The sequence below is a fragment of the Ahaetulla prasina genome, chromosome 5, assembly GCF_028640845.1.
Source record: "Ahaetulla prasina isolate Xishuangbanna chromosome 5, ASM2864084v1, whole genome shotgun sequence".
Taxonomy (NCBI): Eukaryota; Metazoa; Chordata; class Lepidosauria; order Squamata; family Colubridae; genus Ahaetulla; species Ahaetulla prasina.
This window is the reverse complement of record NC_080543.1, coordinates 87,412,180-87,440,032: the sequence shown is the minus strand read 5'-3', so window position 1 is coordinate 87,440,032 and position 27,853 is coordinate 87,412,180. Positions and strand designations below refer to the sequence as shown.

General features: G+C 38.7%; 1 protein-coding gene across 3 annotated transcripts; it reads right to left on the bottom strand.

The window, feature by feature from the left end:
- Window positions 1–27,842, bottom strand: GPR143 (G protein-coupled receptor 143). 3 transcript variants are annotated; one of them, XM_058184803.1, is made up of 9 exons: window positions 27,143–27,841; window positions 24,406–24,515; window positions 21,335–21,429; window positions 20,666–20,758; window positions 18,840–18,949; window positions 17,526–17,634; window positions 8,004–8,121; window positions 2,503–2,798; window positions 1–972 (listed from the first exon to the last, which is right to left on the bottom strand). In XM_058184803.1, coding segments are annotated over exons 1-9 (1,176 nt in total). In that variant the 5' UTR covers window positions 27,387–27,841; the 3' UTR covers window positions 1–971. The 3 variants fall into 3 exon arrangements, with proteins under 3 accessions (XP_058040786.1, XP_058040787.1, XP_058040785.1); XM_058184804.1 differs by having other exon boundaries at window positions 2,637–2,798; XM_058184802.1 differs by lacking the exon at window positions 1–972 and having other exon boundaries at window positions 979–2,798; window positions 27,143–27,842.
- Between the last annotated feature and the right edge of the window lie 11 nt (window positions 27,843–27,853).

Sequence of the window (27,853 nt, the reverse complement as noted above, 5' to 3'; positions counted from 1 at the left end):
TGGTAACTCATAAATAATTTCTTAAATTCTGCTTTGTTTATTTAAAATCACTATAATATTACATGCATGATCAGATTTAACGTAACAAAATTGGAATCAAAAGGTTACAACTTCAACTGTTTCATCAGTCCCAGGTATTATGCTCATGTCAAGTCTAGAAAACAGTTGATAATTGGTTTTCACTGTATGCACCATCTAGACACGTTTTGGTTTCTCTGGTTATTTAAATGTTAGATCTTTCATTTTTTGGTTGGTTGCCAAATACCTGACGGGCCAGTTCCTTCTCAAGTTTTCCTTCACCTAGCCAGACTCCTACCTCCATTTCTTCCAATCGTGCCAGATTCTTAAAAACTGCTCAGACAAATGCCAAAAAACCTTCTTGGCAAGGTTTTTCAGAAGTGATTTGCCATTGCCTCTTTCCTAGGGCTGAGGGAAAGTAACTGGCCCAAGGTCACCTAGCTGGTGTTGAACCTAAGGCAAGACCAGAACTCATGGTCTGCCAGTTCCTAGGTTGACTCCTTAACCACTACCCCAGACTGGCTGTCTTCTGTCTCCATAACTATGTTCTTAATTGATCTCTGCAATGAGATAAAAAACCAGTTGGATACTATCCTGGGAAGACGGAACAAAATAGATTCCTAGTGCTTTGAACATAAGCTTTGAACATTTAGAGGGATATAAATGTTAATAACAAATTTTCAATAAGAGTATAATTAGCAAAATACTTGATACATGAAGGAGAATATAGCTAATATATTACATTTATGTCTCCTCAGGCAAGTTTCTACCTTTTTAATCATTATATTCCTGGTATATCAGGTCAATTTAGCTAAGTCATAAGTGGCATTTTGGGCCTAAATGAGATCTATAATTGTTATGGCACATTGCTCTGTTTGTATATAATCATCTTAACACTTCAGTGGATATTCAGTATCCCTTTGCTTAATATGAGACACTCCCATCCTTTTCTTTCTGTAGAAGAGAAGATGAATTGTTTGTTATAATATAATAACAACAGCAACAGCAACAACAACAGCAACAACAACAACAACAATAATAATAATAACTGCAATATATCATAACAAAGAGTGAAATGTTAAACTACCATAGGTTATAGGTTTTCTGGGCTTTATAAATCATGCATTATGACAACAGCCACTGAGGCCCATCATAATAATGAAAAGGATTTTACATTATCTATATAGATAGCTGATAATACACCATCAATATATAAGGCTAATTTAGATTGACAGAAGGTGTAGACAAATGCTAATTAAGTGATTCTTTATAAAAAATAGTGTATTATGTAAGAAATAACAATAAAGGTCAAAAACTAAATTGTTAGTTTACAAACTTCCTAAGCTATAATTTCTTTTAACTTATTTGTTAAAACAAAATCTACGGTTTAGTTTCATGTAGCAGACCAAAGGAAATTATGGCTAACGATGCATTAATCTTTAAGGCATATACTAAATCTAGATATTGGAGATTGCTAATTTGGATACCACTGGTTATCTTTCATGAACCTGCAAATTTGTATCACTGCATCTTGCATTAGTGGTGCATACCTTTTTTATGCATTACTTTTAACAAAAATCATTCCATCACAGTAAGACGGTAATATGTATCTAGAAAGACACAGGAATGATTAATACAACACAAAGCAATCCACCCTCAATACAAAAGTTAACTCTCAGAACTGTGTAATTGGTCAGTAGACAAACAGAATGCAGAACTAAATCTTAACTAGCATGTGTTTTGGATATAACCACTGGCCAGAATGCAGCTAGAATAAAGGAGTCAATATCATCAGAGAAATGATGGAACTTCTAGCACAGGAGTGGTGAAGGATGGCCCCTTTATGACTTGTGGACTTCAGCTCCCAGAATTCCTGAGCATGGCTGGCTGACAGAAATTCTGGGAGTTGAAGTCCACAAGTCATAAAAGGGCCATCGTTCCCTACCCCTCTTCTAGCACAATCACATCTCTGCTTGTTAAGGAAAGAAAGAAGAATAGAGAGAAGCAGCTATGATTAAAATTGTAGGATGATTTCAACTGAGGAAAAGCAAACAAACAAGAAAAGGAGGCAATAATAGTAAGCCATGTAATGCTTTGTAAATTACATACTAGGTTATGATGGAATGTTTTTAGTTATCAGTTTTAAGGTAAATCATTAGAATTATAAGAGTCCCTAATATCTTTTATTAAGTAAAATTGTCTTGCTGGCTATGCAAGCTGAGGAAGACATAAAAGTACATTAAAGAATTTACTGATACTTCATTCTGAAATGCTCAGAATTTATTAGTATCATATTAGAAAGTCCCATTTAAAAAACTGATGTGTCACCTTGTGTAAACATTAAGTGGAACATTTCTTCAAGGTTTGGATCATGTATCCATTCATTCCTCAGCACTGATCTAGTAATTGAATAAATAAGCTAACAGTATTTAAGACAGATCTTAAATTTTGCCAGTGAATGTATGAGTGAATCCTGAAGTTTACCAGCCTTGGTAGACAGGAGAATTCTTCATTAATCCCTCATTGGTGCCCAGATTTCCTTCAGACAGTATGCTTAAAGTTTCATCTGTCTGATGGATGGGCACTGTTGATGTTTTCTTTGAGTCATGGAAATTCACCGAGTTTCCGCTTGGCAAAGCATAGCCATTTCCAGCAGCAGTTGAGGTAGACAGAGAATCCCATGGAATTGGGCTTTTCTGCCACTGCAAGTCCAGATTCCAACCAGTCCAGCCATAAAAAGCCAAAGTGAAAAGAAAGCCTTGCATGGGGTTTAACACTCCCTAGGAAGGAAAGAACAGAGGAAGTTATTTGAGACCAAAGTGCAGATTATTATACTTTTTAGTGAGGATTTAAAACAGTAAAGTAGCCCAGCTTTCTGTGCTATTATTATCACCTCTTTCAGACTAAAGAATCAGACCTCAAATCACACAGTCATCCTCTATAAAAAAGCAGACAACAAAATGCAGAAATAAAATATATCTTAAGTAATTCTGATTTCCTTATGTTCCCACTATTTATATAGAGTAGATATATATCCTTCAGGGTATCTCCAAATTTTTTGTGGGGTGACTTAAATTAAATATTTTGGACAAATTGATCTGGTGTGGAAGTATCTTCTGTTTTCATTGATGCCATCATAAGAAGTATCTCTCTAGATTCACTTAATAACCGTGTTACTAACTTAATAACTGCAGTGATTCACTTAACAATTGTGGCAAGAAAGATTGTAAAATGGAGCAAAACTCACTTAACAACTGTCTGAATAAGCAACAGAAATTTTGGGCTTGTGGTTGTAACTCAAGGACTACCTCTAGTAACAATTTAATTGTTCTCTGTTTAGGATCTTTTCAACATTGAAAAATAAATTATTGACATTCAACCCTAATCATCATTCAATCCTAATCAGCAAAAGTTCATTAAAAGTTACCAAAAATAACAACTTGCATTTTTTAGCCTTAATCAAATAAATCAATTTCATATTGCTTTACTTTTAACACACTTACTTAAAATTTTCTCTAAAAATACAACAAAAAAATTCTTCCCATATTTTTTATCTATAAACAAATCTGTAATGCCTCATCAATTGGATCTAATCAAGAAAATGCATTAAGAACTATCAGAAGCAAGGCATTATAAATCTTGGATTTTACTCTCTTCAAGTAAATAGGTCACAAGTTGATTTGTTTTCATTTTCTCTTTCTCTCTCTCTCAGAAACTTCTTCACAAATTTAACACATAAACGTCTATATTTTAGCCTTAATCAGATAAAACTTTGTAATTTTTTTCTTTCCTTCTAACCATAATTTATCACTTTCTCTGAAAATGCAACAAAAAAGGCTTCTTCTCATAGCTTATCTATTTTAAAGCCTTGTCATTCAGTCCTAGTTGAGAAAACCGATTAAGAATTACTAGACAAAATGTTATATATACTGTATTTTAACCTTGATCAAATAAACCAACTTTATATTTCATTTAAATATAGATCATCTTCTCCTTCGTCTGGACTTTCAGACCGCTACCCACCGCCGCAGGGAGACGGAACCAATGTGTTGGTTCCGTCCCAGGCGCCTGATGGAGCTTGGGCCGTTTCCCGAGAACCTGGCCCACAGCACGACTGAAGAGCTAGTCGCGGCCTGGGAACAGGCCGCGGCTGGAGCTTTGGACCGTATCGTGCCTTTGCGGCCTCTGACCCGGTGTCGATCTCAACCAGCTCCTTGGTTCTCCGAGGAGCTGAGGGAGATGAAACGCCGGAGAAGACGCCTAGAGAGTGTCTGGAGATCCATCCGTTCTGAGGCTGACCGGACATTAGTTAGGTCCTATAGCAGGACCTACCTAGTGGCACTGAGGGATGCGAAACGTTCCTACGTTTCCTCCCTCATTGCGTCGGCAGATAACCGCCCGGCCGCTCTGTTTCAGGTGACCCGTTCCCTCCTTCAACAGGAGGGGCGGGAGGACCCCCTAAAAGGGCGTGCCGAGGAGTTTAACGGTTATCTATACGATAAAATCGTTCAGCTTCGGGACGGATTGGATCAGAATTGGGTAGATCCAGACGAGAGTTCGGAGACCCGTCTTGTTGAGGTGGTTTGGGATGATTTTGACCCTGTGACTCCCGAGGACATGGACAGGTTGCTGGGAAGACTGAATGCCACCACATGTTTACTGGCCCCGTGCCCCTCCTGGTTGGTGCTGGCCACACAGGAGGTGACACGAGGCTGGCTCCAGGGGATTATTAATGCTTCTCTGCGGGAGGGGGTTCTTTCCCACTGCCTTGAAAGAGGCGGTGGTGAGACCTCTCCTCAAGAAGCCTTCCCTGGACCCGGCTGTTTTAGGAAATTATCGTCCGGTCTCCAACCTTCGCTTCACGGTGAAGTTTGTAGAGAGTGTGGTGGCACGTCAGCTACCCCAGTACCTGGATGAAACCGTCTATCTAGACCCGTTCCAGTCCGGCTTCCGGCCCGGATACAGTACGGAGACGGCTTTGGTCGCGTTGGTGGATGATCTCTGGAGAGCCAGGGATAAGGGTTACTCCTCTGCCCTGGTCCTATTAGACCTCTCAGCGGCTTTTGATACCATCGACCATGGTATCTTGCTGCGCCGGTTAGAGGGGTTGGGAGTGGGAGGCACCGTTTATCGGTGGTTCTCCTCCTACCTCTCTGACCGGACGCAGACGGTGTTGACAGGGGGGCAGAGATCGACTCCGAGGCGCCTCATGTGTGGGGTGCTGCAGGGATCGATTCTCTCGCCTCTCCTGTTCAACATCTACATGAAGCCACTGGGTGAGATCATCAGTGGTTTTGGGGTGAGATACCAACTGTACGCTGATGACACGCAGCTGTACTTTTCCACCCCAGGCCACCCCAACGAAGCTGTCGAAGTACTGTCCCGGTGTCTGGAGGCCGTACGGGTCTGGATGGGGAGGAACAGGCTCAAACTTAATCCCTCCAAGACGGAGTGGCTGTGGATGCCGGCACCCCGGTACAGTCAGCTGCAGCCGCGGCTGTCTGTTGGGGGCGAGTCATTGGCCCCAATGGAGAGGGTGCACAACTTGGGCGTGCTCCTGGATGGGCGGCTGTCTTTCGAAGACCATTTGACAGCCGTCTCCAGGAGAGCTTTCTATCAGGTTCGCCTGATCCGCCAGTTGCGCCCCTTCCTGGACCGGGATGCCCTATGCACAGTCACTCATGCTCTCGTTACCTCTCGTCTGGACTATTGCAATGCTCTCTACATGGGGCTCCCCTTGAAGAGCACCCGGAGACTCCAGCTAGTCCAGAATGCGGCTGTGCGGGTTATTGAGGGAGCCGTTCGGAGCTCCCATGTAACACCTATCCTGCGCAGACTGTACTGGCTGCCTGTTGTCTTCCGGGTGCGCTTCAAGGTGTTAGTTACTACCTTTAAAGCGCTCCATGGCTTAGGACCGGGATACCTACGGGACCGTCTACTGCCAACGTCTATCTCCCAACGACCGGTGCACTCTCACAGAGAGGGGCTCCTCAGGGTGCCGTCAGCCAAGCAATGTCGGCTGGCGGCCCCCAGGGGAAGGGCCTTCTCTGTGGGGGCTCCTACCCTATGGAACGAGCTTCCCCCTGGACTCAGACAAATACCTGACCTTAGGACCTTCCGCCGCGAACTCAAAACCTACTTATTTCGTCTTGCTGGACTCGCTTAAATTTTATATTATTAAATTGATTTATGGGTTTTTAAATTTTTTAGTAAATTTTAGTGGGAATATTTTTATCTATAAGTAGCCAAATTAAATAGGTTTTTAAGGGTTGTTTTTAGTTTTGTACTGTTGTTTTCTTTCTGTATTTTACTTGTGGCTGTACACCGTCCTGAGTCCTTTGGGAGAAGGGCGGTCTATAAATAAAAATATTATTATTATTATTATTATTTGTTTTTTATAAATCTCTGATTTGTTCCCTTTAAATAATATCCAAAATGCTGATATCTTTTCATTTTCTCTTTCTTTTCTCTGGCAATCTTTCATGAGTGTAACACATTTCTTTGTAAGACAAAGATAAACAAAGTTAGCCAAGTAATTCTTCTGATTTATTATTTGCATCTATTTTAGTTATTAAGACATCAACCAGTTTCATTGGTAAATCCAGTGTAATGTTTTTTTCAGTATCATTCTGGTAGCCTGATATTTTAAAATCCAAATTCAATACAGCTTTATACTTAGTTGTATCCACTTCTATCTCCTCTTTTAAACTCAATTTTATGGTAGCAGACATTCTTATTAGAATTTTCTTTGGGCATTGTTCTCACATAATTATTTAATTCTTCCAAAGTTAAAACAATTTTCTCCATTCTGTAGTGGGTCTCTTCTCCTTAATTATAATTTTAGTTCATTTTGGTTGCTTCTAAGTCTCAGCAACTTCCTCATATATTTTAAATAAGATTTTAAACAACTCACAGGAAGGATTCGTATTATTAATTTCAAAATCTTATTTCCAATCCATTCCTTAGTCCATTTATAATTTTCCAAAATCAATATTGTAATAATCCGCTTGCTATTTATTCCAGAATAACTTTTTAAACTTCTTTTGCTGACAGTTGAAGGAGAATTATCTATGATATCATGTAACTTGTTATTCTAAAGGTTCTTAATATCTAACAAGCAATTAGCAAGCAATTGTAGGAAATGATAGCAGGAGGCAGAAGACAAGAAGAACAAACTTTTGGTGTATAGTCGCTAAAATATAAGAGAAAAAAATAGGAAAAACTGGCAAAGAAGTTACAAGGAACTAAGTTTGCTATGACTCAACTGATATAAATACTTTAATACAGCTATAGTGATACTTAAAAATGTGTGAACCCTGAAACATGATCTATTCCCCACACAAGCCCTAAAACTAGATAAAATACATACTTTTGCCAGACACAAATATGTGGCTTTGGATCACTATACTCAATAGATGAACAATATTTTTGACTCATTTGTTTAACTGGGTTCTCTTTATCTAATTGTGTGGAGGACAGATCATATTTTAGGTCATGTTTATGCAGAAATACTGAAAATTCAAAAGGGTTCACAAACTTGTAGGCACCACTGGATACATACCCTGTTTCCCTCAAAATAAGATAACCCCTGATAATAAGCCCAATCGGGCTTTTGAGTGCATGGCAATAAGGCCAAACGCTTATTTCAGGGTTCAAAAAAATATAAGACAAGGTCTTATTTTTGTGGAAACACGGTATTTATATATACAAGTTGTATATACAAGTTGTATATACAAACTATTTAAAATATCTTATAATGTTTTTCCCCTTAGTCACCTCAACAACTTTTAATACATTTATGCATGGCTATGACATCCAAAGCCACATACAAACTCAGCTTTCACAGATTATTAAATAAATTACTGTTAATCAAACCACATAAAGTGTGAACCCAGTAAATTTGGTTAAAATATCCATATGTACAGGACGAAACCTTAAATATGCTGGCTGTTTCCCTGTAACCAATGTGCTAGAAAAGGCCATACCATTATAATCCATGTGATCAGTGCTGCAGTTCTGATATTTTTCAAGAAGCTTCCACTGATATCTGGTTGCATTTCCAAGTAGAACAGAAGACCCTCATTTATGATATTTGATGACCAGCTTTTATGGATGTAAAAGTTATAGGTAAAAACAAGACAGAAAGCTTTATAATTATTTGTTATTTTCAAAGCAAAATTAAAACAATTTTCTATCAACATTACTTATTTTTCTTTCAGGGATAATAAATATTAGTATGAGTACACACATAATTATTTTGTTAAAATCCCTTCAAAGTGACAGAAGCACAGAAAAATTATTAAACAGTATGTTTTTAGTTACAGCACAATTATAACTCTACAGTTATAAAATTAATACATTTTTAACATCTTAGTATTATATCAAGCTGTGCTATTACATAGCAACAGAAATAGTAAGAGCACTTAGACAATATTTCATCTGATGGATTATATTTGCTTAGGACTTATTGTTTAGGAAGTGAGGAAAGCCTATTATACACTCTATGCAGAGTTAATTTAGCCCCCAGTCTGGTCATTAAAAGCTTTCAACTATAACAGTTTTATGTCATTTATCTACTGAAAAGGTGAACCAGAATGATGTAAACAAGAGGAAAAGAGGTAAGCAAAAGGTCTCCATATAACCACAATTATCCCTAATTACCACTGATATATCTTACGGGAAGTTCAATAGTGAGCTCTATCATTCTTCCTGATAGAATATGAAGCATTTTATTCCAGCATTGGTGTCATCAGAATACATGGCTTCCTATGCCAGAAAATGCAGTTTTGTTCCAAACCACAAACCTTGAACAACAATGTGGATAAGAAATTCTATAAAAATAGATGATGACAGCAACATCAATGGGAGTTGATAAAAGTCAAGACTGTGGGCACAACTATGTGATTGCAATTCCACTTCTTTTGCTCACAACATTCACAGACACATGTTAAAAAGGGGAGGTGTTTTGATTACACAGTTGCCCACCTAATCTTGATACTTTTAGATCCCACTTCCCTAAACATCTCTAAAACATAATTAATATAAAAACACTGCTAAATACATATAACATACTTTATTATCAATGTGGTGTATTCAGAACATTATTTTTATTTATTTATATCCAACCTTTATTATTTTTATAAATAACTCAAGGCAGTGGATATATTCAACACACCTTCCACCTCCTATATTTTCCACAACAAAACCCTGTGAGGTGGATTCGACTGGAAATGTCACAGTGAGATGAACGTGAAAAAGCGAGCTCCACCGAGTTCTGCAAATTCCTGAGATGACAAACCGCCGTTTGAGGGGTCTTCAGACCAAAGCTGTCCTGTAGGGATGGTGAAGAAGGAGAGGCACCTTGGATGACTGAGAGGAATCGGCAAGTTCTTCGGAGGTCAGAGGAAAGCTCTTTGACTCAGCGGCGGGGGCTGTGGCAGCCATCATTAAGCTGGGGCAACCAGACCAAGTTTTTGAGCAGGAGCGATGATTTGGATGGAATATTGAAGCCGGGTGAGTAAATATCAACTCACAAGAAAATACTTTAATTGGACATTTGCAAAAAACAAATTTTTGGTGGTGGAATAGCCGTTAAACTAAGAAGGACTGTAAACACACCAAAATAAAAGAAACGGAAGCATTTATGCAAAGACCTGAAAGAAATTTGGCTTTTAAAATTGAAGTGGAGACCCTTCAAAAAGAAAAAAATAAAGCTGGAAAATTTGGAGACTTTAAAACCTGTTACCGAATATAAAAAGGAAAAAATAAAATAAAACGGGGGGAACCGCGGTGTGGCTCAGGCTGTAAGAAGCCTGTTATTAAAACACAGCTGCCTGCAATTACTGCAGGTTCTAGTCCCACCAGGTTCAAGGTTGACTCAGCCTTCCATCCTTTATAAGGTAGGTAAAATGAGGACCCAGATTGTTGGGGGGGCAATAAGCTGACTTTGTAAATATACAAATAGAATGAGACTATTGCCTTACACACTGTAAGCCGCCCTGAGTCTTCGGAGAAGGGCGGGATATAAATGTAAATTTAAAAAAAAAATTAAAATTAAAGTGTGGTGAAATTTCTCTGATTTTCTTCTTCCTCTATGAGTTGGAACTAATTAAATTGGGACATGGATTTTAATTGGAACTAATTGAAACAATTAAAAAGAAACCAAAACAAAGCATGGCTCTAAGTAAAAGAAACAAAATGGATACCTTTGTTAATTATTGATTAGAATTGTGGATTGGAAAGAGACACCCTCAGGTGGAAGAGAAAACTGCATTGACTAACATTTGTTGTGGAAAATTCCTCTACTGGAGTGATAAGGCTGGTGAGAACCAAAAGGGAGGATTTTGTCAGCAAGCAGTTTGATTTTGATAAAAACAAGAAATACAACCCCGAAAATAAGGAATGGCTCAGGGAATAATTGAAATGAATAAAGATGCATATGATTTTAAAGCAAGAAATAAAAGACATAATTGCAAGACCTTATGGAAAGCAGGAATCAGAAGAATTAAGAACTGCACCGTAACTTATAGCAAACAAAGAAACCATGAAGCAAGAAAGGACATTGGAAGAAAAGGAAAAAATATTGATGATGAATTATTAAATGATTGTGAAATTTTAAATCAGTCTAAGGGGAGAGGTGAAGGGACTTACAAAGAAGGGGAAAATAAAAAGGGAAATAGCATAAAAACGTTGAGAGTAAATGGAAATATATTGAAAACAATAAGGGAAAAAAATGAGGGGAGGAAGAGACAAGGAAAGAAAGAAGGGAAGGATTCGAGAAGGGGATCGCAGCACTGCCGCCTAAAAGTGCTCCTTGGGAAAGAGGTGAGTCTGCTGAGAAGGAGGAGGAGGGTGCGCAGCTTTGCAATGTTGCAATGGAGCTCCTTCCCATTGTGCAAGGAAGGAGCTCCATTGCAACATTGCAGAGCTGCACACCCTCTCCTCCTTCTCAGCAGACTCACCTATTTCCCAAGGAGCACTTTCAGGCGGCAGCGCTGCGATCCCCTTCTCGAATCCAAAAGGGTTCTTGGTTCCCTGCTGCCCATTGCAGGGGAATTGGCTGCTGCCTGAAACGCGGCTCTGAAATTTCCCTTGGGGAATCGGGCCAATGGGCAGCGGTGGCTGGAAAGGAGGGATGTTTCACGGCTCCTGCTCAGCTCAGCAGGAGCCGTGGGCATCGAGAGGGCATCAAGAGGTGGGCAGCAGTGGCTCCTCATGTTGGTGGGAGTGAAGTCATCGCAATCATTGCCTGGCCTGAGCTACCCGCTGGGCAGCCAGGGAGGTGACTGGCTGCGAACCATGGGGCCTGCCTTCTTCACCAAAGCCGCCAAACACATCCCCCCACAAAGTGTCCCAAAGAGGTTTGTTCCTCTTCAGGACAGGCTGTGCCCCGGCCCAGATCCCCGCCACCTGGAACTGCCGGAAAATGCTCAAAGGGTGGGGGCTGGCGGGTGGGCAGGGCAACGTTCGGCATTTCAGAAGGCCAAGGCTGGGGGGTGTAAACAACGAAAGGTGGCGAATATACTAAGACTCTTTCCTCCTCCTATTTTCCCCAGAACGACAACCCTGTGATTTGGGTTGGGCTGAGAGAGACAGGGACCGACCCAAAGTCACCCAACCGGCTTTCACATATCAGGTGGGAATAGTCCTAACTTTAATCACACCATGTCAAAACAGGTAAGGCAACTTGGAATGAAACCTTCGTTTGAGTTTCACTGTCCATATCACAATGTCCAGATTAGAAAAATGGAAAAATTTAGAGTTCAAACCTCCCTGTAATCCTGCCTCTCTAATCCAGTTTTTTTCAACCCTGACCATTTGAAGATGTGTGGATTTCAACTCCCAGAATTGGCTGGGGAATTCTGGGAGTTGAAGTCCACACATCTTCAAGTTACTAAAGTTGAGAAATACTATTTTAATCTCTATATCCAAGATCCAGTCAACCTAACAATTCCCAAAATACATTTTATCATAATGGATCTTTACATAATTAAGGGAATCTTATCATAAAGATCTGGAAATGTTACTTCCCCCCCCCAATAGGTCTAAAACTCAACTTGGTGCTTAATAATACATTTTCTGCTCTGCCTTGTGAATTGTGAAGCCACTACAGGTTTGTTAAAAACAGATCATGCCAAGCCAATCGTATTTCATTCTTTAACAAAGTGACTAAATTAGTAGACCAGCCTGCCTTCTTCACCGAAGCTGCTGGGCAGATTCCACCCCGCCACCCTGAAGAGGTTTGTTCCTCAGGCTGTGCTCCAACCCTCCCCCTAGAGCTATAGGAATTGTTTTAAAAAGATAACTGTGCTGCTCATTAGCAAAATCAAGTGGAAGTCTGGACATGGCTGATCCTGATGCTGATAGGCAGAGCAAAATTCTTTTTTTCTTGTTTCCCCCCCAAAAAATTAAGGTGTGTCATATAATATAATATAATATAATATAATATAATATAATATAATATAATATAATATAATATAATATAATATAATAATATAATATAATATAATATAATATAATATAATATAATATAATATAATATAATATAATATAATATAATATAATATAATATAACATAACAACAGAGTTGGAAAGGACCTTGGAGGCCTTCTAGTCCAACCCCCTGCCCAGGCAGGAAACCCTACACCATCTCAGTCAGATGGTTATCCAACATTTTCTTAAAAATTTCCAGTGTTGGAGCATTCACAACTTCTGCAGGCAAGTCGTTCCACTTATTAATTGTTTTAACTGTCAGGAAATTTCTCCTTAGTTCTAAGTTGCTTCTTTCCTTGATCAGTTTCCACCCATTGCTTCTTGTTCTACCCTCAGGTGCTTTGGAGAACAGCCCGATTCCCTCTTCTTTGTGGCAACCCCTGAGATATTAGAACACTGCTATCATGTCTCCCCTAGTCCTTCTTTTCATTAAACTAGACATACCGAGTTCCTGCAACCGTTCTTCATATGTTTTAGCCTCCAGTCCCCTAGTCATCTTTGTTGCTCTTCTCTGCACTCTTTCTAGAGTCTCAACATCTTTTTTACATCGTAGCGACCAAAACTGGATGCAATATTCCAAGTGTGGCCTTACCAAGGCATTATAAAGTGGCACTTTATAATTTATATTCCGGTGTGTCTTATATGCCAAAAAATACAGTAAATATTGAGATTCTTCAAAATGAGAAAAAATGTTTGAAGGTTATTATGGATGTATTAATAATAATCTAGAAGTTAATATGAAGAAATATTGAGTTTTTGCTTGTCTTTCATTTTCTTTTTTGGATTATGGTTAACAATTTATAAATTGCGATTGAAATGTAAAGATATGATTGATGTTGATGTTAAGTAGAAGGTAGAAAAGAATATAATTAGTAAAGGGGAATATAAGGGTTTAACATAAATGGGAGTAGAAAAAGGGGGTGGGAAATGAGGGATAATTTGATAGATTAAAATTGGGGGTAGAGGGTAAAACTAGATTTTTAAGAAAAATGCAAATAAGGAAATAAAAATGAGGGAAAATATATTGATGAAAGTATGTAAGAAGTTTTGGAAAACACCTAATTGGATGTGAACATGTACCTGGCCGATATTTTGTTCAGAAAAGATGTTATTGTTTGTGTGTAAAAAATAAAAAACTTTTGAAAAACAACAACCCAGTGAAGTGGATTGAGCTGAGAGGGACTGACTGGCCCAAGGTCACCCAACAGGCTTTCATACCTATGGCAGGATTAGAACTCAGTCTCCCATTTTCTAGCCTGGTACCTTAACCACTAGATCAAACTGGCTCTCAGATTTCTTTATCTATATCTGTATATCCATAGTTATCTGCATACACACATATACTGTATATAGTATATGTATGTATACACCAGGGGTGAAATAGTCCCGGTTCGAACCGGCTTGCCCGATCCAGTAGCGATGGCGGCTGCAAGTTCGGCGAACCGGTGGCAAAAATCCCTGGCCCCGCCCCCCTGCCTCTGCTGAGCTGCACCATCAGCAGAGGGTTTTTTGTTTTTTTTTACTTTTAAAAGCAGTTTTTCTTCAGCCAAAAACATGCCTTTAAAAGTAAAAAAAAGCCTTTGAGGATCCCGCTCCTCAGCTGAGATCGGCAGAGCCTTTAAACTTTAAAAAAAAAATTAAAGGCTCCTCTGGCGATCTCACCTGAGTTCCTCATCAGCAGAACCTTAAAAAACATGTTTTCTACAAGTAGAAAACTTCCTTTTAAGAAATTCTAAGGCACTTACCTGATTACTGATCTAACGCATGGCTTTCCCAGCCCGAAAGGAGCAGTTTCACTTTCAGCACCAGACAGAATCAGTTGCTAGCTAATCTATTTCCTCAGCGAGCAACTAATGCTGGCTGGCTTTGCTGGCTGAGGAACTCTTGGAATTGAAGTCCACAAACCTTAAAGTTACTAAGGTTGGAGACCCCTGATCTAAAAAATATAAATTTTAAATTTAAATTTATAAATTTTAAAGGGCCGCGGTGTGGCTCAGGCTGTAAGAAGCCTGTTATTAAAACACAGCTGCCTGCAATTACTGCAGGTTCTAGTCCCACCAGGTCCAAGGTTGACTCAGCCTTCCATCCTTTATAAGGTAGGTAAAATGAGGACCCAGATTGTTGGGGGGGGCAATAAGTTGACTTTGTAAATATACAAATAGAATGAGACTATTGCCTTACACACTGTAAGCCGCCCTGAGTCTTCGGAGAAGGGCGGGATATAAATGTAAACAAAAAAAACCAAAAAAAACCAAAAATAAATAAATAAAATAATAAAATAAAATATTTGTGCAGCTTTCTGAGATTTGTTGTGTTTCTGTAGTGTTTCATTCTAACTACACAAACACACAAAATCTCACAAAGCTGTATGTGGCATTTTGTGTGTGTGTGTGTGTGTGTGTGTGTGTCAGTTGTGTTGTGTTGTGTTGTGTGTGTAAAGTGTGAAAGTTGGGTTTTGCGCTTTTTGTGGCTGTGTGAGGTTCCTGCTTGTTGCAAGGGCCATTTTGTGTGAAGTGCAGCTGCTTTTACATTGTGTGTGTGTCAGTTATGTTGTGTTGTGTGTGTGTAAAGTGTGAAAGATGGTTTTTGGTACCACTTATTGTTTTGTATACTTTGTTTATTATTTTTATTATTTATTGTTGTTGGCCACGCCTACCCAGTCATCTGACCACCAAGCCACGCCCACCAATTAAGCCACGCCCAGAGAACCGGTAGGGAAAATTTTTAGATTTCACCCCTGGTATACACACGCACGCATACCATACATAAAAGTATAGGACCAAGATAGTTTACTTTGTTTGCCATATTAGAGCTGAGACTGGGTTACTGTATCCCAGTTATGATTTTGAGTGTTACTGATATGCTAACAGCCAGAGGTCTGTACATTCAAAGAACAAGAAAGGCAGGAGTGGACAGCAATGTTCCTCACCTGCTGCAAAATCTACTGTAGATTCTTTAGTCAATCACCAAATAATTTTTAAGTTTCAATTGCTTAATAGTAGAACCAAAAATGTGCCATCCTTTGTACTACTATACTGAAAAGAAAAAAGCCGAGAGATGGAATGATTTAGATATTTATTTGATTTTGGGGTTTATTTATTTGATTTTTGTCATGGAGAAAATCTATGGTATCTACGTGGTTACTAAAAATCAAAACCTAGCTGATTGCATATTATCAATTTATTTGATGAAATAACTATAAAGCTCTATTCAATCTGTCGTGTCCCACTCCTCCGCTGACGGCCGGGTCAGGGAAATCCGAATCAGGCTTGCCTCTGCAGCTCTGCCCAAAGTCCTAGCAAAGTCCTCAGAGCAGGCAGGAGACCAGTAAGTGACTTCAGCAAGATAAGTTCGACTTTGCCTGACTCAGAGACTGCCAGAAAGCAGATCCTTTATATAGGCCATGGGGTGTGGCTCCATGACTCAGCACTCATTAAGGCCTGCCCCTCCCTTCCTTCTGTTGCCTCCGCCTATCCAATCTTCTGATGCGAGGGTCACTCCAATCAGCTGTTGTTGGAAGTAAACTTTCCTCAGGCTCACATGCTGTGGAGGAGGGGGAGGGGTCTAGCTGCTCCGTTTGCCTGGGCATGGAGCCAGGGCTGGGGCCGGGGGATGCTCCCTCCTCTGCAGCCTGCTTGGGCATGGAGCCAGGGCTGGGACCGGGAGGTGCCCCCTCCTCTGCAGCTTGTCTGGGCATGGAGCCAGAACTGGGGCCGGGAGGCATACATTCCTCCGTGTTCGGGAGCAGATAAGCAGACCCCGGCTGCGGTGAGAGCGGACAAGACACAACACAATCCTTCAAATTTGGAGGATTTTTTTAAAACGTAAAGTTGCACTTGCATATATATTATAGCTATAGATTGTACAGTATTTACAAAATTAAAATTCTGAGAAATCTGAGGTCTACCCAACATAATAAGTATGCATTTTTATATCATACGTTAGTTTTTCCTGACATCTCGAATAATTAATTCATATTTACCTATGTTGTTCTAAATTGATTTTTACACTAATCTTCCATCAGCTTTTTCCCAAGTCCTCCTTTTCTGCTCATTACAGTAGAGTTTTGACTTCTCTTTCCCTATATCTATTAAGCATATCACCTTTGCTTTTACTGTCTGGCATAATTTGATTCCTTGATTGATTCTTTCTGGATGATGAGTTCTGACATTAAGACTGATTCATTATTATCTAATTTATATCAATTAAATCTGTCTAATAATTCTCATCATGCAAAGGGTGTATATGGAATCATGACAAATGAATTATGAAAAAAAATACAAAAACAACCTAAACCTGACATTGGGTTAATCAATGATATGTTACATAAATGCTCCGGAAATTCCTATCTTTTCAAATATATTATTGCTTTATGTTCCATCTCATCCTCTTCTATTATTTTTAAATCCCCCAATGCCAAAATTTGTTGCCAATAATTTTTGGTTGTTATATGTGGGATAAACAGTCTCAAAGCAAATATTTCATAGAGTTCTTTAGTACCCAGAATGATCTTTCCAGTTATATTTGGTAATGTTTTCCCTTATGGAAATTTTATTCCAAGGATATAAAATCAAATCTGCTTTGGATATATAAATAATACATTAATATATAGCAATAGCATTTAGATTTATATACAGCTTCATAGTGCTTTACGGCCCTCTCTAAGCAGTTTACAGAGTCAGCATATTGCCCCCAACAATCTGAGTCCTCATTTTATTCACCTCGGAAGGATGGAAGGATGAATCAACCTTAAGCCGGTGAGGATCAAACTGCTGGAAGTGAGCAATACTGCATTCTAACCACTATGCCACCACATATGAGAGATAAATACAAAGTCAAAGTCAAAGGCAACATTAAAAAAAGTTTTGCATTCTAACAGGAAGAGATAAAGGAATCTTACATTAAAATTACAGTGGAGCACTTACAGATCAAGAAAATACACATAGTTCAGCCAAAAATCCAACATATGGATTTTCCTATCTTTGAAAAGTTTCCTTTAATTTTTTTAATCTTACCAAACAATGATGATCAGCATAATTTTGAAAAAGCGATTTTTAATCTCTGTCCCCAGCCGCCTTTCATTCTCTGTGTAGATTCCTTGTCGTCCCTTCAATAAAGATGCAACTGAGAAGCAGAAATGAAGTGTGTTCATTATATCATTCAATAAAGAAGCCGATACTGCCTAGCTAGAGCAAGCCTGCCACATTTTTAATGCAGAAGGCAATATACCATGGATCTGCCCTGCCCCAGGGGTGAAATCTAAAAATTTTCTCTACCGGTTCTGTGGGCGTGGCTTAATTGGTGGGCGTGGCTTGGTGGTCAGATGACTGGGTGGGCGTGGCCAATAACAATAAATAATAAAAATAATAAACAAAGTATAAAAAACAATAAGAGGTATCAAAAACCAACTTTCACACTTTAAACACACACAACACAACACAACTGACATACACACAATGTAAAAGCAGCTGCACTTCACACTTCACACAGCCACAAAAAGCTCAAAAACCAACTTTCACACTTTACACACACACAACTCACTCACACACACACAATGCCACATACAGCTTTCTGAGATTTTGTGTGTTTGTGTAGTTAGAGTGAAACATTACAAAAACACACCAAATCTCAGAAAGCTGCACAAATATTTTATTTTATTATTTTATTTTATTTTATTTTATTTTATTGTGGATTTCAAATCCCAGAGTTCCTCAGCCAGCAAAGCAGGAAGTCAAAGCAAGCTTTTTTTTCTTCAGTAGCTGAAGAAAGCATGGCGTTGCCAGCCCGAAAGAGCAGTAATTATAGGTAAGTGAGGAGGGGGAATTGGCTGGGCATGAGTGGGGGCTTTTGTAAGTGGGGGCTGTTAAAAAATGAGTTTAAAAGCCTGTGAGGATCAGGAAACTCCTCTAGGATCCTCAGAGGAGACTTTAAAACCTCGTGTTTTTTTCTTGTTTTTTTTCCCCTTCGGCTGAAGAGGTTTTTTTTAAAAAAAACTTTTAAAGGGTTTTGATGATCTCTGCTCAGCCCCGCGATCATCAGAGGGTTTTTTTTTACTTTTAAAGGCATGTTTCGGCTGAAGAAAAACTTTTAAAAGTAAAAAAAAACAACCTCTGCTGTTGGTGCAGCTCAGCAGGGGAAGGGGGGGCAGGGCCAGGGATTTTTGCTACCGGTCCTCCGAACCAGCAGCTGCCATCGCTACCTAATCGGGAGAGCCGGTGCGAACCGGGAGCATTTCATCCCTGCCCTGCCCCCACTTCCTAGTAAGTAGAATTGCTCTGTTAATCTTCATTTTTTCCTATTAAAAATCCAATTGCTATTTGGAATCTTACCAGCAGCCACAGTTCTACTGAAGAGAATTGGGTTGGCCATCAAAACAAGAACCAGTGGAACATATGTGGTGACATAATGAGGAATTGCATGCTCCAATCCATTTTCACAACTGTAGAATAGGGAGAAAAGACAGATTATAATTCTGATTTATTTGTTCCCAAGTTGAAAAAGATTCCTGCTTAATCAAGGAAGATTTCTTTTTGTTTGCTCACAATGCAACTAGGAATACACTGAATAAGGCATCTTTAGTGTGGCAGCATCGACTGCTAGCTAGACAGAAGGCTATATTTGTGTGAACAAATATATATTATATAACTGGTAGTGATAGTACAGTAACTATTTTTCAAACAAAGAATGACTATATGGAGAAATCTAACGAAGGTGGAAGCTTTTAGGAGGCCACTTAATTGATCCAATTTTTCGAAAAATAAGAAAAGGAATTAAAATGCATTTGAAAAACGGCCTAATGCAAGAAATCAATACTAACCTGATCGATACCAAAAAGGCTAAGTATGAATCTATTCTAATGCTCTATGTGGAAAAAAGAGAAATGATTCCATAACTTGTATTTGGAGAAGTAAAGGCATTTAAGTCATTCAGATAGTATACCTGTACATGTGGTCGGGGCATAGAGCTAGTAAAATATAAAAGCAGAAGTTGGTGGTTGCAACAATGGTGTATGCATTGTGCTAAAGAGGTGAGCAAGACAACATCCCAAACTTGTGAGATAAACTCATTCTTTCTTATACCCTTTCCTCTATTTCACCTCCCTCTTTTCTTTCATTGCTCATTGCACAGCAAATAGACATAGAGCCAGTTGCAATTCCATAATGATATGTTTCTTAATGGTTTAATAAGTTAGACAAATACAGCAGGTTGCTGGTTATATGGCCCATTTGAGAACAAATAAAAAACCTCAGCAAACAAAAAGGATGTTACTTCTTTCATATACAAATTTCACATCTCACTGCTTTAACAATTCCGCATCTCCCACAGGTCTCCTAATACTAGAGTTCCTTTGTGAGATTAAAATCTTCTGGAAAAATGGATGTTTGCAGTTAAAACAAAAGCTAGTAGTGGGAGGAAGATCAAACATTTGCATGCATTTAGGTTCCCCTAAAATGACTCCTGTCAATATCCACCTTAGCACTGTATTGTGACAAGAGCTTGCCCTGCAGGATATTCCTTATAAGTCATTAAAACCTAAGACTTACCCAAGTAAATATTAAGTCAGGTCTTTTAATTATTTTTGACATCTCCAGCATGTAAATTCCCATGCTGTCTATAGACACTGACAAGTTCCTAACTTTGAAAAAGTATCTCCTCAAGACTGAACAACATAACAAAGGTTGGGTTCCATTCAGTAGTGGGATTCAAAAATTTTACTACTGGTTCTGAGGGTGTGACTTGGTGGGTGTGGCATGGCTTGGTGGACATGGTGTGGCTTGGTGGGTGTGGCAGGGGAAGGATACTGTAAAATCTCCATTCCCTCCCCAATCCAGGGGAAGGTTACTGCAAAATCCCCATTTCTTCCCAATCAGCTGGCATTCAGGAGGCAGAGAATAGATGGGGGTGGGGGCAGTCAGAGGTGGTGTTTACCGGTTCTTTCAATTACCCAAAATTTCTGTGACCGGTTCTCCAGAACTGGTCAGAACTTGCTGAATACCACCTCTGGTTCCATTATATACCATGGCAGTGAAGCTGGCTTTCAAATGATTAGATTCCCCTCCTTTTAATAAATATGGATCCAACCAATATCCTTCGGTGTCCTTTAATTTAAACAAATTATTGAAATGATTTAAAATTCAGGCAATGTTAGACTTACCTAGAAACTGAAGGATAGTAGAGCATAGCAACTCCCTCCACGCACAGCAAAATTGCCAAGCCCCATGTCATCATGTGGTACAACACAATAGTGCTAGAAGGATATTGTACAGAAAAATAAGATGTGAATATTGTTCCTTGTCAAGTTTTAAAATTACATGAGTACTTTCATATTTCAAGGCAAGTTGAACTGATAGTGAAAAAAGAATACAAAGATAAGCTTTTGAAAAGCAATACAATATAACAATAGAAAATACCAATATAAAAATATACATTCTGCAGCAAATCTAAACAGAATAAAAGCCAATTGAATGTTGATAGCAAATATTAAGTATGAAAGAAATATTTTTTTCCTTCTGCTCAATTGTGTTCAATTCTCAGATATTGTCTGGAGAAATCCTTGCATTTTACAGGTGACTTGGCTTCCTTCCTAGGGCTGAGAGAAAGTCACTGACCCAAGGTCATAGGCTCTGTGCCTAAGACAGGACTTGAACTTATAGTTGCCTCGTTTCTAGCTTGATGCCTTAACCACTACTCCAGATTGGCTCTCATATTAATTATTAAGCAAACCATTATCCATAGTCGTCCATGAAGATAAAGCTATCTAATCATGAAAATATCCCATCCTGAAAATATCCCATGTTTAAAATGTAATGTTCATTTGTGATACCTTACTCCTGCTGATCTTCTAACTACTAAGTACGAATCCACAGCATAGCAAAACAGCCACCAAAAGACAGCACTGTACAAAAGTTGAATCCACATCTGAGAAATAAACAGAAAGTCTTAGGTACTTAGAACAGGATTATTGAAATATTGTTACTTGTAAGTCTGAAATGTTATGTCCAACTGTGTTCAGTATACTACACAGAACACCAAAGACTATTGGGTCAAATAATTTCCACTGACCCATGAGCAACATGTTCTTCCTAAATTCAGATATATGTAATGTTTGTTCAGCACTTCAAATTCAAATAATTTGGTGGGGGGGAATGTTTTAGATTGTGCCAGAGCATGAATACAGGTCTTTACCATAGCTGCATTTTTTCACAGAATTATACCACTGATCTCACCAATATCCATGTGAATATAGGAAAACACACAGCTACTTTAAAGAGATGCAGACAGGTGCTTGGAATCTGCGATCTTTAGAATCAAATCCAAAATCCTGCATAATCCAAATGTACAATCTATTCAACTACAGAATTCTTCCTTTTTTACTCCAAAAGAACAGGAAGCTATTAAAAAGATATTTAAGCATGGTGAGAAGTTAAATTAAAGGAAAAATAAGAGCGGTTGTCATAATCTTGGTTACTCAGGACTATTGACTGTGCTTCATGACAAAATTATTAAATATATTACACTTGATTGCACATATTCCTCATGAAGGTTGGATGGAAATTGAAATATAAATTTTCAATCAAACGAAATCACATTTATCTGTTCACAATTCACACATTTTGTTTAGATCTTTTATCAGTTCTTAATAGTGTTTACAAGTCTAGCATTTTTGCTCACGGAACTGAATTTTCACTGCATATTAGACTGGTCTGAAACTTTATTTTTATTTGACTTCCACCTCAATTGCTTCAATTGTTTATTTTTACTTAAGTTACTTTTGTCTTATACCTTTTTTAGTCACTATTTCCAAAGGTAACTATACAGCTTACCTGCAGAAAATTATAATTTAATCATGCTGCATACAATACTGAAAGTCAAACTTTTTTCTCAAAGAAAAAAAATGAAATTCAACTTTAAAAAACCCAGTTATTGAAAGCAAATGCTGTTCTAAAAACATTAACAAAAAATTAAATGAACAGCAGCAGTTAAATACATTCAAGATGATTATTACTAAATAAATGGGCATAGGATTTGCTGCTTTAGACTATAACTTGTTTTTTATTTATATAAAAATGAATTTTTGCAAAAGTCACAAAATTGTTATTACTAGCATAAGTAAAAAAATAAAATCTGAGTATAACAGTGTGTTTACCTAGTTCTATAACCCATGAATCAACTAAAGATATGCCTGAAAAGTTTTAACACTATAGACAGTGGTGGGTTGCCACCAGTTTGGACTGGTTCACAAGAACCGGTAGTAAAACCAATGGGAGACTGACCAAGACATCAGCAGGAAGCTTCTGCGCATGTGCAATAGCGTTCGCTACCCTGTTGCAAACCGGTAGTAAAAGTAAGTAGAACCCATCCCTGACTATAGAACTTCAGCTCAGAATACTTAGGAGCCGTATTGGGAGAAATTCTATGGCTTCAGGAAATAAAATAGTTACTGATCAGTTCTGAATGTGATTGGAAAAGAGTTTTCTATCAAACCAGTCTAACACTACTTTCAAGTTTACTATAAAAGATACATATATATTAGTTGTTTGAGACAGTCCAGACAAGCCCAACTATGAGTATTAATTCTGTCATTATTGTAAGGTTACATTTGCAGAATCTTGCAAATTTGAAAGTACCCCACATTCCTCACTTTTACTCTTTAGGGGATACTTTCTCCATTCACTCATTTATCAGCCTATTGTCTAGGCTGTGGCTCTTCTTTCTCTCTTCCAAGGTGATTTCCATATACCATTATAAAGTCTAAAAATAATGATTCTCTATTCCCTGTTCTTCTGGCTACTTGAATTAGCAATACAGTACATCCTTCTGCAACCTTTTTCATGATATGTTGGAGCTTACCATACTCATCAACCCCAGATACTGTAGCAGTATTTATGGGACTGCAGAACAAGTTCTGGATATTAATTAGCGGAAGACTGCACTAGCATTTTTTTCTATCTATAGTTGTAACATATATGGATTTGGCTCTTGCATGCCTTTCACATAAAATGTGAACAGTTCATGAGATGTCACATACTTATTCCATTCCGCGATAAAGCTCATACACTGAATCACTTTACCAATATAAAATGGGAAATAAGAGCATGAGAAACACGTCTTCCAGAATACTTTATAATCCTTTTATCAACAATGGTCATAGATCTGGATATATGTTTGTGCATTAGGAAGCTTAAGCAGAGCAGGTCATATAATGCTCTGTTTGGGATCACATGACCAGCACCCGAGGAAGGCTTGGAATGGAGCAATCACCAATATTCCAAGTCACTGTCCATGACCTGGAGGAATGTAGGTTGCAACAGTACTATGGGTACTAATTTCCAGTTTAGTTTGCATACAGCTTTTTTTTTAATTTCATTTTGTCACAACAGTATACACAAACATTGTCATAAGTAAAAAAAACATATCATGAAGAAAATATATATATATATATAAGTAAAGAATATGCATTAGCTATATTAATTTGATATAATAAAGGGAACAATAGGACAGGAACGGTAGGCACTTTTGTGCTCTTATGCACACCCCTTATAGTCCTCTTAGGAATGAGGTGAGGTCAATAGTAGACAGTTTTTGGTTGAAAAAACTGTCAAAAAAACTTTTGCATTCCAGTTATTTTTTTCTCTGCAACCAAAGGGCTGATCGGACCCATTTTTAAGTGTATTTCATTAATCTACTTATTGTGCCCCCATATCAAATATGATTCTTTCTTTTCCTATACAAGTAGGCAGACAGAATCCCTGTATCTTTGAATAATTTATTTCCAATGTTCCGCTGGGTGAGAAAGAATGAGAGCACAGCCCAAGTAACCTATCCTGACTTTTTCAAAGGAGAGAGGTATCAGTGCAACCTAGTAGAAGTTTCATTTATTTCATTTATACCTACCGCACTTCCTACACAGAATGTAGCAGGCCATATATTAGTTTGATTTGCTAAAGATATATTTGCCACAAAGTCTGGGAACCCTAACCAGATGATAGATCGGAAGATTATACCTATAAGAAAAAGAATAAATCTATATTAATAAGGTACGACTCTGACCACTTTAAAATTCATGTTGTTTCATACTTTCCCAAAGTATTAGAAAGAAAATTTGACTTCATTCAGTTTTCTATGATGAATTGTTTTTCCCTTTTATAACTTGAAGCTATTCTATTCTGAATCATTTTGAATCTTCCATTCAAAATTGCCCATTTTTAGAACTGGTATTATATTCGATCTATGTTGCTAGTCATTCTAAAACCATTTTATGTTTGGTTCCTGCTTTCAAGGACCCTTGACAGGGGAAAACATTTTCTAAAATATATGTTTCAAATATTTCTGTTGCTTTTATTTCAGGGCCTTTCTTTGTCCCCTTTCTCTCCTCAAATACAAACAGCCAACAACACTGCAAGCAGCAGCTATCAAGAAGAAAGGTAGATGATGGACAAGGACTTGGTTCTGCTGCTCTGCTTTCCAAAGCTTATTTCCCATGTAATTTGAGATATGGCCTTAAGGACTGGGAAACGTTATTTTTATCTACTTTTTCTCATCCCTCATCTTATGTGAGGTTAGCCAGGATTGAAGACACTATCCCTTTGCTTTTGTTTTTATCTTTCAGTAAAGATATATTTTTACTGCAATGGAAGTGTGTTTTCATTCTCAAGTAGTAAAGGCTCTGGCCGGACAGTTAAAAAGCAACTTTGCTTCTGTATATGTATTGGGGATAGAAAATGTAGAAACTGTACATCTTTGGTGTGAATCAGGATTAGAAGTACTACTGTTTTACTCCCTCTCACACACATTCACTTCTGCCTTCCAACTTCTGGTCCACAGCTGCCTGCCTGGCCAATAAGGAAAGGATCAGCAATATAAGAATCTCCTGACAGTTCTCTAGTGAATCCTAGACATTTTCTGGAAAGAAGGATGAATAATCTGCATTCTCAGTGACCTTTGACACAGTAAGACGGCATACTGCAAGAACCACTGACTGGATTAATGGGGATTGGCTTCTATGGCTGCGTTGTGGGAAAAGGATTGGGAAAAATCATATGCTTGCCTGCAGACCCAGCTTTCAAATTTTCACTATGGTCATGTGAATGCCTAGATCTGAAAGGATGGATTTCATTCATGAACTGAGACATATAAGGGATTAAAAACTGAATAGTTTTAGCCAAATTCTTCAGAAGAAATGTGGCAGTAAAAATAAATAGGTCAATAAGAGCTCTCTCTCTCTCTCTCTCTCTCTCTCTCTCTCTCTCTCTCTCTCTTTCCCTCCCTCCCATTCTGCTTTCATGAATATCTTTCATGAGACAAGGGGAAAAGAGAGTTTTTTAAATGGGAATTTTTAGCAAACTGTATTACAAATACCAGAAAAGCAAAAACTGTATCTAAATAAACATGTTTGGAAAAAAATATAAAGCAATTTCCTTTATATTCTATTTGAGTCACTCTTAACAGATTAATCAGTCTTTCATTAGAGATTATGGTTAAACTGTGAAATAACATATTCATTACTATTTTGTCTGCCTAACAGTAATTTATCTTTTAAAAATGATTTTCTGTTATAGTGCATACCAACTCTAACTGCATGTGGATTAAGAAGCAATTCCCATCACATCCAAAGATATTTCTTTCTATGTACATTTAGAACAATAAGCTTAATTCTGGTCATTGAAGCCTTTTCTATTTGGCTTCAGATTTATCAAATTATGAGTCTTGAGTATTAAGTCTCTGGAAAAGGGCTCAAGAATGCTTACATACTAGTAGACAAACCAATTAGAACAGCTGGCTTTTTATATAATGCTAAAACGAACTGATGGCAACAGCAACTGCAATCCTAGTCACAAATACAAATCACAAACCATACCTTGCTTTGAAATAACATATAATGATGTTATATGTTATACATATCAGAAAGTCCAGGAATAAATTTCAACCTACTCTACCAGACACTGTTGCCTTTATTTGCCTATGGTTTTTCTTTATGTCAGAGGAGCTAAATTACTAGTACTGTTGTCCTCGGATAACATATATTATGAATAACAGAGTTGGAAGGGACCTTGTAGGTCTTCTAGTCCAACCCCCTGCTTTAATATTCCCTATTAAAATTTCATATTTCAAGTATTGTGTGTTGTGCTAGTTCCACTGCTGGCAGAATAATGTCATTTCTTACAGCTTTCCCAGTAATATAACTGTAGACAACTTGGCTTGTTCAGTCCGTATGGAATGCCATGATGAGCCTTTTCAATCCCTCTGGATACATTAAAGTTAATGAACAGAAAAAAGATATTCAGTCTTAAAACATCTGAAATTTCATTTTTCCTGACCTAGGAGTAAGTCCACTAAAAATCACTGGGCTTGTTACAAAGCAGAAACTAGGCTGCAATGCTAGAGAAGCTCTATTGGGTTCCAAACTAGTGATGTGCGTTGTCAAAGTTACTTAATACTTACATTTCTCCATCACCGTCTACCTTAGTTTTATACTAAAATGTCCTTAGGCGGCTGGAAGAGAAACTCTCTGTTTCTCCCACCCCCCCCCCCTCTCTCTCTCTCTCTGCTCTTTGGTGGGATTCCCCCAAACCTCCTCATTTAATTATCAAATGTATATAGCAGCCCATCTTATCAGAAGTGACCTTCTTACCCAGAGAGCCCAGCATGTCACAGGCGGAGATGAGGAGAAGGATGGTGGTGGAGGAGGAAGCCTTGGAAATCGCCCGCGATCCCCGGCCCTTCTTCGGGAGGAGCTGCAGGGCGCTCAAGAGAATCCCGGCAGAGGCGCTGCCAAGGCAGACCCCGCAAAAGACCTCCGGCTTGAAAGACACCACAAGCTTCGTGGAGACGTCCCGGTTGGGGCAACAGAAAGTTTCCAGCCTCGGAGAGGCCATGGCAAGTTTTTAGGAGGCTAGAGGGTCGGGGTGGGAGGAAGGGCCACACGCTTTCGCTCGCTCCTAGGAAGCTCTTGCAGGCTTTCTGTCCTCTTCTTCCTGCAGCTCAGAGTTGGGGTCACGCGATGGCCGGATCATGTGGCGAAGTGGCGACTAAAGCCCCCGGAGCTGCCATTCCTGGCTCCGTTTTTTTTACCTCCACCAAGCGGAAATCCTAGTAGGGCGGTGAAACGGGGGAGCAAGAGATCCGAAGCGCGTGTCTTCCCTTTTCTTTGATCCGAGGCGTTGGCAGGGCTTCACTCAAAAAGCATTACTTTTTGCAGGACCGTGTGCCCTCTTGGGGGTGGGATGGGGGGCTTCAGAGAGAAAGCGAGGCTCTGAAGAGGCGCCATCTGAAAAGAAGCAATCCCTTCAAAAGGATCAACCTCCGTATTTCGTAAATTGGGGATAGAGCAGGGGTCTCCAAC

Coding starts and splice junctions, on each gene's coding strand:
- GPR143 (XM_058184802.1), bottom strand. CDS start 27,386: ATGGCCTCTCCGAGGCTGGAAACTTTCTGTTGCCCCAACCGGGACGTC. Junction 17,635..18,839: donor CAGTAGAACTGTGGCTGCTG/GTAAGATTCCAA, acceptor TCTGCTTCTCAG/TTGCATCTTTATTGAAGGGA. Junction 2,799..8,003: donor TGATCACATGGATTATAATG/GTATGGCCTTTT, acceptor TTTCCTTCCTAG/GGAGTGTTAAACCCCATGCA.